At 42.9% G+C, this 13,389-nt stretch overlaps 1 protein-coding gene and 1 long non-coding RNA gene across 2 annotated transcripts in view; both read right to left on the bottom strand.

Moving 5' to 3' along the window:
- BMP1 (bone morphogenetic protein 1) overlaps positions 1-13,389 on the bottom strand; it is a 207,406-nt gene that overhangs the window by 21,017 nt on the left and 173,000 nt on the right. Inside the window, exon 16 of the mRNA XM_033949201.1 lies at positions 313-438. Within this exon, the coding sequence (XP_033805092.1) occupies positions 313-438 (126 nt within the window). The remainder of the gene's footprint in view (positions 1-312; positions 439-13,389) is intronic.
- LOC117362596 lies at positions 1,215-3,377 on the bottom strand. The gene is made up of 2 exons (XR_004539920.1): positions 2,807-3,377; positions 1,215-1,610 (listed from the first exon to the last, which is right to left on the bottom strand). It is a non-coding gene; the product is annotated as an uncharacterized LOC117362596 (long non-coding RNA).

Genomic DNA, 13,389 nt, shown 5'->3' with positions numbered 1-13,389 from the left:
GGGGCGGGGCAGGGTTGGGGCAGAATGGGAAGGGTTGGAGGCAGAAATGGGGGGGGGGGGGGCATGTGTCCGGGTTTCTCCACCTTCAAATATGGTAACCCTAATCCATCCAAAGGTTAAAAAAGTAAATTCAGATGCTACAGATTCATGAATTAACCTTGAGGTGCTTCAAATGAGCTATGGTCACATTTCATGCTAACTATAGCCTGAAACAAATAAGCATCTTGAGGTCCCTGGGGTGGGGGGATGGTGGAGTTCATACTCAAGGCTGTCGCTGGCATCTGACCCTACATTTCTGTAGCACGTCATTACCTTCTTTACAGTCATGTTTGTTGTCGTGTAGCACAAATCCACTGCGACACTGGCACATGTAGCTGCCAAAGGTGTTCACACACTCCTGCTGGCAATCCCCATTATCTTTCGAGCATTCATCCTTGTCTGGAAGAGGAGACAGGAAGCAAGAGCATGAAACGAGACCTGAAAGGGGTAAGATCTCATCATTAGATCACATCTTTAACCAAGCATCAGCAGTTCACAAGAGAATTCCCAGCCAAGGGAGTATGAATAGAGTTTTTGGTCCAGACATTATGGAAGCCTACACCCTTGGAGACCGCTGCAATCTCCCAGCTCCTATCTTCCTAAAGTACAGCACTCTGCCTGCAAAAACAAAACAGAAAAAAAAAACAACCTAAACCACTTTTTAGCAGAATGAAGTGATTTTGCTGAAGGTATTGGTGGTGGCCTTGTGCTACGCTGTATCTATGCATGGACGAAGCGGAGCCTATATCTGGGCTGTAAGGCCTCTGTTTCACATGCTCCTGGAATGTGAAATCCAGGAAGCAGAACTGTACATATGAAATTCCAATAGTGTCCCATCTCTAACATGCTGTTAGTATATTATTGAGTGTGGCTAAGAGGGAGAACGTCAAAAACTGAAAGCAGCAACAACTCAGAAATCTGGAAGGAAATGCTGTGGTTTGGCTCTGATGCCCCTCCCCACAATCAATAACATCACAAGACACTTGATGAAGGCAAGTGGGGTCATTTTGGTGCACAGTGGCTATCAGCTACCAGCTGCTGCATCTTTGGTGCCAGAGCCCCAGAGCCAAGTCCTCAAGGAAGTGCTGTGCAATTCAGTGCCAAAAAACCAGGAATACAATAACAAGTGCCTAACAGACGGATAGGTAGAAAAACAGACAAGCGGACAACACAGATTGCAGAAAAATCTGGGGTGCTATACCCCACTTTACTTAACAATATGAAATGAATGCCACACATAGAATTGAAAAATGGAGCATAAGCTTGTCTGATCCATGACAAACCAGTTAAAGTCTTAAAAACAATGACAAGTCCTGGAACTGGAAGGAGGAGGAGGAGGGCTCAGCCTCTATCCAAGGCAAAAGGAGTTGAGGCAGGAGTGGACAGGCTTTGATTCTTTGGAAAGGAGGAATGGAGGGTGTTGCCGGATGGGCACCCAAAACTGGCAGAATTCCTGAGAAATCAGCATGTGAAACGGTAGCCTCAGTTAGGGAGCCGCACCCTCTTCTGGGTTCGAAATCTCATACCAGGGCGTACTTTGTAGGGCTGCTGGTGCTGCTGATGCTTCTTTTCTGGAATGTGAAAAGAGAGGAAGAAGAAAGCAAGTTTGTTTTATATATTTCAAATGAACAAGTGAAAGGATGTTTTTCAAGATTATAAGAAATGGGAACTTTAACAGCAGAGTTATGTATTAAGAGGGAAGGGATTTAAATTAATTTCAGAGGTAGGAGGCGTGGGTGGGAGCAAGGATAAGGCCATTCTCAACATACAGCATGCTCTGTTAGAAGAAAGCGACCTTGTAAAGGGAAGCAAAACATGACAGCGCAACTACTCAACTACCAGGTGGCCATCAAATTGCCCTGAAAACTGCGACGAACAGGCTGCAGACTGTATGCATGCTTTATACCAAACTGCTGTGTTACTCAGAACCTCAAGGGCAAAGGCCAGTTAGTGAGACAATCTGAATTCCCTGGTCTTTCTGTGCTCTTTCAGTGGTGCGCTGGATGTTATACGGCAGCCCCAAAGGGGCGAGTGTCAGAACTTATTCTTTCTAATCATAACACTTTGGAAGGGATGCCTATCTACATCCTAGGACCTACTAATAAACTGACACTGTACTGGTGCTGTACTGGTCTCAGACATATTGAGATTCTGAAAATCAGGTGTGGGTAGAAACATCATATGAACCAATGGATCTCCTGTCACCTAAGAAAGGTTCACCAAATGAAGGAATTAGGATTATCCTTCTCATTTTTTTGGACTTTAGTATAAACAAATATGTATGGCAGGGTTCTTTGCTAAAAATCATAATTACAGAGTTGGTTTTAGTTGAAGAAATACCTGGGGTTCATCCAGATCAGGTCCAGGACACAGTTTTCTTTGGGTGCATTGGGACATAAAGCATTCTGAATTCTTCCTAGCACTGAGAAGTTTTTCTATATAAAATGACTAGAGAAATGGTCATGTTGAGTTTCTGCCCTCTATAGAGAACATAGCCAAAATATATGACTACAGACCATCAGATAAGCAAATCTATTCTTTTGGTGAGGTTCCTTTAAGATTCAAATTGGTTAAAAAAAAATGGAGAAACTCTAACCATGCCTACAATCTTTCAAGAAGCAACTTGATCACCTCATTACCCATCAGTGAGATAATCTGCAAACTAATTATTGCTGTATGTGCTTTAGAAAAATTCTGCACATTTAGCCTTCTCATTGGAAGACTCTTGTTGCTTGCATAGAGAGCGTCCAGGGTGAGAAGTACTTACCTGCCACTTTTGTTCCTTATTTCCAGAGCAGGGCAGATTCCTACATGCTTGGGTCTGCAGGATATCAAAAGGCAGAATCTGATTCATGCATAGTAGAAACTCTAAACTGGAAATTTAATCAAAAGGCTGGAATGGATCCAGGCATGGAATGAGGGAAACTTTCAAACCAGCATGTTGAAGCAAGGCTGAAGCCATAAACTTCAAATCCTGAAGTAATGGCACAGGTAGAGAGGCTGGATCAACAGCGCAAAGTGATGACATTTTAGAAATCTACTATTCGGGTCATACAGACCCACATTACGTTTCAGCTTTTGCTTTTCATAATTCCAGATTTTGTAGTTTGATGAGTGGTGTTCTCCCCAGTCCTTTCCTAACCTTCTTAACTATACAGCCAGGCATTATAATCATGATTTTTCATTTATCCATTTGCTTTCTACAACCCTTTCACCAACTTCCTTGGGACCTTTCTTCTATTATCACTGAAACACCAATGGAAGGAAAGTATTTTGAAGGTATGAATTATATTTAGAGCAGTGCTACTTAACCCAGTACTCAGGACACACCCAGCCAGTCAGGATTTCAGGATATCCACAATGAATATGCATGAGATAGATGTGCATATATAGGAGGCAGTGCATGCAAATCTATCTCATGCATATTTGTGGTGGATATCCTGAAAACCTAATTAGCTGGGTGTGCCCCGAGGACTGGGTTGAGAAATACTGACACAGAGTCTACACATATAAAAAAAAGGCCCATAAAAGGAGAAATTAGTTCTTACCTGCTAATTTGTTTTCCTTTTGTCTCTCCAGACTAGCCCAAACTGATGGATTATGCAGTTCTACCAGCAGATGGAGACTGAGAATTTTGATTCCTGGGTGAGTCTATAACTACACTGTGCAAACCTTCAGAAAGCCAGCATTTTCATCCTAAAGCAGAGTACTAAGACCCCAAATCTGCCATCTCCATGCTTTGCTCACTTCTACCATAATAGATTATGTTTGCCCTGGCGTTAACCACGCATACCACCAAGGAAATAATAGCTATGAACTATCTTCCTTCAACAGAACAGCATATAGAGAGGGGACATGATTGAAACATTCAAGTCAAACTGAAGGGTATAGACTTAGTAGATAAGGACAGGTTGTTCACCCTCTCCAAGGTGGGGAGAATGAGAGGGCACTCTCTAAAGTTGAAAGGGATAGATTCTGTACAAATGTAAGGAAGTTCTTCTTCACCCAGAGAGTGGTGGAAAACTGGAACGCTTTTCCGGAATATGTCATAGGGGAAAACACCCTCCAGGGATTCAAGACAAAGTTAGACAAGTTCCTGCTGATCCGGAACGTGCGCAGGTAGGGCTAGTCTCAGGGCGCTGATCCTTGACCAGAGGGCCGCCGCGTGAGCGGACTGCTGGGCACGATGGACCACTGGTCTGACTCAGCAGCAGCAATTCTTATGTTCTTATGCTCTTATATGATCAATAGAAAAATATACTCACCGAAAACAGAATAGTTTTGGGCCGGTCTGGAGGAACTACAGGAAAGCAAATTAGCAAGTAGGAACTAATTTTTCCTCCCTTGTCATTCCTCCAGACCAGCACAGACTGTTGGGTAGTACCAAGGGCTACCCACAAAACCCGGGCTTTGAAGTCCACATCTTGATGAGTCTGAATATCCACTCGATAATATCAGACAAAGAAATGCAGAAAAGACCAGATTGCCACTCTATAAATATCCATGGGTAGAAACAATGAACTCAGCCTGCAAAGTCATTTGTCCTTGGTAGAATGGGCTCTAAAGGCCTTTGGCACAGGTCTCCCAATGAGAAGATAAGCCAATGAAATTCTTTCCTTAATTCATCTCACAATAGTAGCCTTAGATGCCACAGAGCCCTTCCAGCTGCTGATCAGCACATAAGAGATGGTCAGAATGGTGAAAATTATCTGTCCAACTCAAATACAGCTTCAGTTCTCTCCTGCCATTAAGACAACTGATGCTGATCTCTGAGCCCTTAGCCTGTCCCAAGACTGGCAACACCACAGACTGGTTTACATGGAAGAACGTCAAAGAAGAAACCAGGAGAGAAACCACACACACAATCTTTTGCATTTGATTTTTTGTTTCACTTTGGATTACCAGTTGCTCAATTTTTATGAGTTTTTGTGACTGCGAATCAAAAAGGCTCCTGAAGCAGGCCGTATTGGCTGAAACACGTGCATGTCGAGCCACCACACAAGACTATGATATATTAAATAAAATTGCACACCATTATTCTCGAACCTCCACTGTTGTTTGTTGGTTTACATGGAAGAACAACATAGTCTCGGGAAGGAAGGAAGAAACTGGTTGCAGAACCACTTTTTCATTGGAAAACACCAGGATGCATTTCCTGCATGACAAGGTCTGCATCTCCAAACTCTGCCTAGCAGACAACATAGTGACAAGAAATACCACCCTGATGTAAGATCTTTAATTGTACAGCCTATCAGAGCAAACAACTCTAAATTAAGGTCCCAAGAAGGAAGAAGTGGACAGCGAGGAGGTCTAATGAAATCTACTCCTGATCATATTTGGATGAAAGGACAGAGTCTTACTTTTGATTTGACCCTGAAACTATGCCAGTGTTGCTACTTGTACCTTAAGAGAAGTCAAGACCAGGCCTTTGTCTATGCTGTCCTGCAGAAATACAAAATTTCCACTATAAAGACTTCATGGGAATGACTTGGTGATCTCTGTATCAGTTCTCAAAGATAATGCCACACTCAAACATATTTCAAGGAAGTAGATCTTTCCTGAGAAGGTAACATGGTGGCAATGACCTTACTCAAATACTCTCTTCTTTAGATGCACCCTTTAAAGAGTCAAGCCATAAGACAAACTGAGCTTGGTCTGTTATCCTTACTAGACTTTGGTTTAAAAGATTGTCTAGACCTCCATACCACAGTCTCAGTCAAACTGGAGCCACCAGCACCACAGGTCCTTCATGGAGCTTAATCATTTGGACAATTCACCCTAGGAGAAGCCATGGGGGAAAACCAGAAGAGGCCAGAAGGCTAAAGCTGTATCAGAGCATCTAAATTCTCAGAGCTCCACTTCTTCTGGTAGGTGAAGAACCAAGGAACATATGCATTTTTGAAGGTCGGCCTTGAGATTTATCACTGGTTGGCTCCACCGATGAACAACGTTACTGTAAGCTTTGGGCCCTAGACTCCACTCCCCTGGATCCAGAACATTCCTACTATGAAAATACACTTGAATATTGTCGACACCAGCTACATGAGAGGCCAACAAATTGACAGACAATATTCTGTCCAGGCCGGAAGATGACAGATGACTTCTCATGCCCCCTGACTTGTCCTCGAACAGATTCTGGAACACCTGACGGGCTAGGTGAATCACTCTAGTTTCCAGCCTGTTGACTAACCAAAGAACTTCCTCAACTGACCAGACACCCTGTGCAATCTGATCTGAGCAATGGCACTCTAGCCCTTGAGACTCACATCCATAGTTACTACTGTCCACTCTGAAGGATCCATACTCACTCCTCTGGTTAAGTTGGGAGAGTAGAGCCACCAATTTAGACTGTGCTACTCCTGATTCCCTAGCAGGAGAGAAATCTCCAAGAACTGTGTCTGAGGAGGCCACTGCATCAGAAGGGCCTGATGGATTTCACACATATCAACCAATCATCCAAATACACATGCATTGCAATGCCCTCTTTCCGGAGGGCCACTACCACATCTTCCATCACCTTGGAGAATCTGGAATAAAAGCCTACATATTTCTGATGCTGGGGTACCTCCTTGATCGCACTGGTGTGAAGGCGAGATATTTACTCTGAAAGTTGTGGGATATGTTGGGGAAGTGTGTTGGAAGGTGAAGGTGGATATGTGGTTGGAGTTTGAGAAAGGAAATTTAGGGAATATCCTTAGAGATGATGGTTAAGACCCACTTGTCAGTCATGATGTGCTGCCATGCTGAAAAGAAATGAGTTAGCCATTTCCCATTGGTAATTGGTCAAAAACTAGGATTAGGTTTGAGTGGAGGCAGCTAAGAAGCAGAGGATTGTTTCCTGTCCTTTGAGAATAAGAATAAGATTGTGATCTCTGTAGATTAGGTTGGTTTTAGGAGGTAAACCATTTACGTGGATAGCTCTGTTGAAAAAATTGCTCTTCAATAAGAAGAGAGGAAGTGTCAGAGGAACTGCTGAGATTGGTCTGAAGAAGTTGCTGAAAGTTCACACATAGTTGTAGAATCTTCTTTGAGCTGTGAAACTGTATCTTTGATTTTTTCACTGAAAAGACTATCTCCCAGGCAGGGTGCATCCTCCAGTCTGTCATGGAGGTCTTCCCTGAGGTCGGACGCCTTAAGCCTTGCTATGCACCGAGATGTAATCGCTACTGCTGCAGTTCGAGACATCATATCATACACATCATAGTTAGTTTTAATAAGATGGTAAGTTGACTCTTGAAGTGCAACGTGTAAATTTGGTACTTTGTCTGGTGAGGCTGTCTCCAATTGTTGTAGGATGGAGTGTTGAAAATGAAGTATTTGGAGCTGATGAGCTATTATTTTGGCGGAAAGCATTGTGCCTTGGTAGACCTTGCACCCCATGGCATCGAGTATACGATATTCTTTCACTGGGGGAGAATTGTATTGTGTTTTTGTTGCTTTAGCTTTTTTAAGTGCTGACTCCGAGGCCATGGAATAGTGGGGTAGTTGTTGAAGATCATGCCCAGGTACCTTTTGAACTTTGTACTTTAATTCTAAACATTTGGATGCTGTAGAGACAGATTGTGGTTTGTGCCAGTTCTCAAGCTGAAGATCCTGTAGTACTTGGTGTACTGACAGTGCAATAAACTCCTTTGATTGAGTTTTGCAGGACTGAGGAATAGCCTGAAAATCTTTCTTTCCTGTCGGTGTAGAAGCTTGGTGAACATAAGAACTGAAGAATTGCTGCTGCTGGGTTAGACCAGTGGTCCATCATGCCCAGCAGTTGGCTCACACAAAGACCAGTACCCTATTTGAGTCTAGCCTAAGGCTAAGTAATGTGAACACTTTCTTTAAGAACTTGGGATAGGAATATTCCTCTGCTTGTTCTGGTTATTGAGGAGGATCTATTTGAGAAGGTTCCTGGTGGAATGCTTGGGAGTTCGCAGGATCAAGCCACCCAGGGGACAATGCTGTATAATGTGGTGGAGAAGCACAAATAAAGGTACGAGGACTGCAGTGAAGGTCCTGGTGGTTTGAGACGGACTCAGGTAGGAAAGCATCAGGTGTAGGAGGGTGCTGCATGCACTCAGGACATTGCTGAACCTCTACCTGGGAGGGTTAGTGGAGCCGGGGAAAGCTGCTGTAATAATGCAGCACTGTCCTACATAAATTATAACAGTGAGAAAAAATTGGATACTGTGGAAATAGAATCCTGCCCTGGGGTAGAACTTGCTAGCACTAGGTGAGGCAAGGAAGGCCATTTTGATGGTACAGTGTCCTGCTCTAAGGATACCTGGGAGGCAAGCCATTTAGTCTTAGAGGGAGCTTTACAGGATTTAGAAGGTTTACTTACATCCTCAGGAGTTTTCTATTCTGCTCTGGGAGAGGACCACAAGCCTGAAACTGAGCCCATGGGAGCCTTCCCTGATTTACCTTTCTGATATGGAGCCTGTTCCTTTTGTCAACCATGTATTGCCTTAGTTGAAGCTGGTGGAGAAGGAGTAGTAGATCTTTCTAATACCAGCTGCTTCTACTTTGCTCCAGCAATCTCTGCCGGTATTTTGGTGGCAAGTTGAGGTGGAGACAGTAGGCTCCCCACCCCCGGCAGTGCAGGACCAGGGCTCGGGGAGGGGGCTAGGGGGGGAGCGAGCAGCGCAGAGTGCAGGCTTGAAGACTTCACTGAGCTATTGGTGCAAAGCGGCACTGAGGTAGTGGAAGTCATTGCGGTATCTGGGATGAGAGAAACCGGTGGTTTTGTAGTCCTAGCTGCTGTTGTATTTACCTCTAAGAAGAAAAGTACCGCTGTGATGGCAAAAGGATATCTTTTCACTTTCTTAGTTGTTGTTTTTTTAAAGGAGGATTAGTTTTAATTAGGTTCGGCTCCTTTTTTTTTTTTTTTTTTAGAGAGCATCAGAGAGAGGGGAGAACTGCAACTTGTCAGAAGCATCAGAAGAAAAAACTAATGAACCGAGGGGAGGGGCTCTGGAGGCAGGGTACCCTGCACATGCTCAGTAAGCTTAAAACCTTACTATACCTAGGGAAGAGCACAGACACTCAGGCTCAGTCAGGATCACTCAGGTTCAGGCTCAAGTGTGCCTGCATTTCCCCTGCTTATCGCCAGAGAAATACTAGCTCTCTGAGGATCTGCACAACTTAGTTATAGGCTCACTCAGGAATCAGAAATTCTGTCTCCACCTGCTGGTAGGAGTACATAACCCATCAGTCTGGACCGGTCTAGAGGGATGACAAGGAATACTGAACTTTCATTTGAATCTTACTAGTCAATGGAAAAAGAATTTTGTCAAGAAATCCAAGAGGTTACAATCTTGGAGAAGACCAGGCAGTAGAATTATCCATAACTGTAATAAAACTGCAGAACAGTAAAATATAATGCTAAAATGAAGTACAAAGAAGAGTTAAGGTATCATAAGTCTTAGTCTAACTCAGTATGGCTACTCTTATATTCTTTTGTACAGCTGCTACAGGTTAAGATTAATGAAATGGAAGAATCACTAGATGTACCATGCCTTTGATTCAAATGTGAGTCAAATTTGATTCACATGAATCCATTCATCACAAGTTCTCAGCCTCATGCTGATAGCCATAAATGGTGGGGCATGATTTCCTGGCTCTGCAGCAGAGACATAATAAAGAACGTTCTGTAAAAACTGGTAGCAGACTTCTTGTTTATTGCATTGCATTACAAAGGGACAATCTATTCTAGAGAATAATGGAAATGTAGCATCATGCATATCAATATCTTAAATAACCATAGAAAAAGCCCATCACCTCATCCATTCTGCTCAGTTATTCCTGTCCACACTCCTAAAGATATATCCTGGGCGCTAGCCAGACAGTACTATTTGTAAGCTATTTTTTCGATCTTTGACAGTTATTGGCTTCCTCTATGGTTCTCTACCATCCCAGGTAGGCACATCTACAAGTTCTCAGACTTAACCTAACACCCAACTTGCCAAAGTCTTATCATCAAGCATTGTAATGATCTAAACAGTTACCAAAACTAGTGAGGTTGTTGCCAAGACACCCAAACTGTCATGTCCCATTGGCTTTGCTGGATGGTTGCAGCCTTTTTCAGAATCTCTTCTGTCCTCTCAATGTCCTTATATATATGTATGATTTCCAGAACTGAAGATGGTTTCTCATTAGTGCCTAAACAAGAGCAATATCACCTCCTTTTTTCTTAATAACATCTTGACTAATGCAACTGAGCACACTGTTGGTATTCACAATATAATGGTGAAAATTTAATAGCCACCATGGTGATTTAATAGCTAATGTGTGCTGAAAGGTCAGAAGCCTGGGGGAAATTAGGGTCTAGCCCCTTTCAGACAGCATTTTTTAAGAGAAATGCTACATTTTGAAGTAGAAAAAATGCAAAACAGAGGGGGGGAAGAGGAGGAAAGAAATAACAGACTGCTACATCAGCCAGAGGTTGGGGGTAGGGATGGTTAAGAAGGATCTAAATGTAGGGAGAGAAGGAGTTAAAAAAAAAACTTACCCTGATAATCTCATTGAAGACTTTCTGTTGTATGACGTCACTGTTCCATTGATCTTATAGGCACAGGGGTCCTTATTTACCTTAGCATCCTTTTAAAGGGATCATTAGACTTGAAGCCTAATGGTGGATCATCTAGAACTGTCAAAATTCAGCAACATGGCTGGGGCCTGAGCAAGTGAATACTTCTGGGGTTTCTCCTCACAAGGCCACCATGATCTACATGAAGTATGTGGTGTGTATCAGGCTGATCTGGGGGAGCTCTGGACCTTGAGAAGAAGATTTTGGGAACCAACAAGTTATTCTAATCATTAATGCTTCTGATAGAGCTGGAGAAGGAACGCAATGATAATTTCTTCACATTGGTTTAGGTTAAAAAAAAAAAAAAAGACAAAAAACAAAGTCGATAATTGTTTATTTAAATAATGGGTATGGGTCATGCATTTGATATACTGCTTTTCCATAATACAATGAAAGCAGTTTATATATTATAGACAGGTACTTTCTCTGTCCCTAGTTGGCTCACAATCTAATGGAACATGCCCAAAACTTTGTCTGTACCCAGGAGTATATATGAAGGATATTTACACTAAAATGGACTTCTAGCCTAACAGTATAGTTTAAAAACGGAAGGAACTAAATTACCTTCTATCAGAGCTGGTGTTAGAGCAGGGATGTAGAACGCCCTCACTCTTAAGGGTTAAATCACCAAACTGTAGAATTTCTTCTTTGTCATTCAAATTCAATCAACAATCAACAACTGATGAATCATTTACTTATCCTTAATTGTTGTAAACTTTGCTTGCCCCAACAATTGTATGCCCGACGGGACCCGTTTCGCCTACACAGGCTTTTTCAAGGGTTCCAACAGGGAAGCACTATACAATATAAATATAAGAGAAACTTTAATACAAAACATTTTTATAAATAATTACCCTAGAGCTGCGTAATAGCTAATACAGTAAACAATTCATTATATGTATACATAAACATTCACATATCAAGCTAAATTTTCTTTAGGTAAATAAACTTAAAACGGGTCCCGTCAGGCATACAATTGTTGGGGCAAGCAAAGTTTACAGCAATAAAGGATAAGTAAATGATTCATCAGTTGTTGATTGTTGATTGAATTTGAATGACAAAGAAGAAATTCTACAGTTTGGTGATTTAATCCTTAAGAGTGAGAGCATTCTACATTGCGGAGTTTTCCAAGCAGCCTCACTCTCTGTCTTCTACAGTTTGTTGTTAGAGCAGGGGTCTCAAAGTCCCTCCTCGAGGGCCGCAATCCTGTCTGAGTTTTCAGGATTTCCCCAATGAATATGCATGAGATCTATTTGCATGCACTGCTTTCATTGTATGCTAATAGATCCCATGCATATTCATTGGGGAAATCCTGAAAACCCAACCGGATTGCGGCCCTCGAGGAGGGACTTTGAGAACCCTGTGTTACAGGGTTGCAGATAGGGCAGTTGCCTTGGACCCCCATGCCATATGAGGCCCCACACCATTCAGAAGCTGAAGGAGACATGGCTTGCTGGCGGGCCCTGGCTTCCAGCATACCAGCTCTGCTCCAGTGTGCAGCATGAGGGGCAACAGAGCAGGAAAATGGTGGCAGACCTCTGACTGAGCATAAGCACAGCAATCAGCTAGGCATCAAAGTAGGTCTAGAACAGTAGTTCCCAACCCTGTCCTGGGGGGACCACTAGCCAGTCGGGTTTTCAAGATATCCTTAATGAATGTGCATGAGAGAGATTTGCATATAATGGAAGTGACAGGTATGCAAATCTCCTGAAAACCCAACTGGCCGGTGGTCCCCCCAGGACAGGGTTGGGAACCACTGGTCTAGAAAATGCACAGGTATACTCTGAAACCAATTTCTTTCCATTCTGGTGGTTTTATGGCTCTCAGACACTTCCAAGAAACATCACTGCTTTCAGTCTTAGCACTCAGAGGACTGAGCTGCCAAGTTACGCATTCCAGGAAGGAGACTTTTTGGCCAGTCCTGGATTTCTGCTAACCTCATCCATTATGACTGTAGTTCCCAACCCTGTCCTGGAGGACCACCAGCCAGTCAGGTTTTCGGGATGACCCTAATGAATATACATGAAAGAGATTTGCATGTAATGAAGATGATAGGAGTGCAGATCTGCCCCATGCATATTCATTAGGGCTATCCTGAAAACCCGACTGTCTAGTGGTCCTCCAGGACAGGATCGGAGACCACTGCATACGGGACCTTCAGCGCTGATTTCAATAGATAGAATCATGGACTACAAATATTACATTGCTATGGGATGTAAGTTTAAAACCAGAACTGGCCAAAAAGACTCCTTCCTGGAATGGGTAACTTAGCAGCTCTGCAGACGCTGGGGAGAAATTAATCCTCTATCACTGCTGGGCCCTACCTTGCTTATTGTGTACATACAATGGTTTTCACCTTAGAAAGAATAAAGCAGTGTTACATTCACAAAATCATTGGGTTAAGCAAGAGAAAAGCATTATTGTTGCACTAGCAGGCTTAGTAGAGGAAGTGACATCATTCAGCAAAGCATGCCCTATAACATCATCAAGCAAAGCAGGAAAAAGAAGTGTTGCAACATTACAGAGCAGAGATGTAAAGCAGCCAGCAATTTCCATCTTCTGCAGGTTTAAAGGTCATCTGGCCCGGGGGAGGAGGAATACAAACAAGACTTGGAAGTAGAGAATGACATGGGGATGGGTTATCTGCGGGACGGGGACAGAGGAAGAGCACAGACAGAGCCCACAGGGACAGGGACATTCTCTAAAAACTTGAGACTAGTGTCAATATGTAAAAACTTAACACATCTTAGACAATTGGCAATGGAATTCAATGA

This window comes from Geotrypetes seraphini, chromosome 6 (genome assembly GCF_902459505.1).
Source record: "Geotrypetes seraphini chromosome 6, aGeoSer1.1, whole genome shotgun sequence".
NCBI lineage: Eukaryota > Metazoa > Chordata > Amphibia > Gymnophiona > Dermophiidae > Geotrypetes > Geotrypetes seraphini.
The sequence above is the reverse complement of the archived record's forward strand: the minus strand, read 5'-3'. Positions and strand labels throughout refer to the sequence as shown.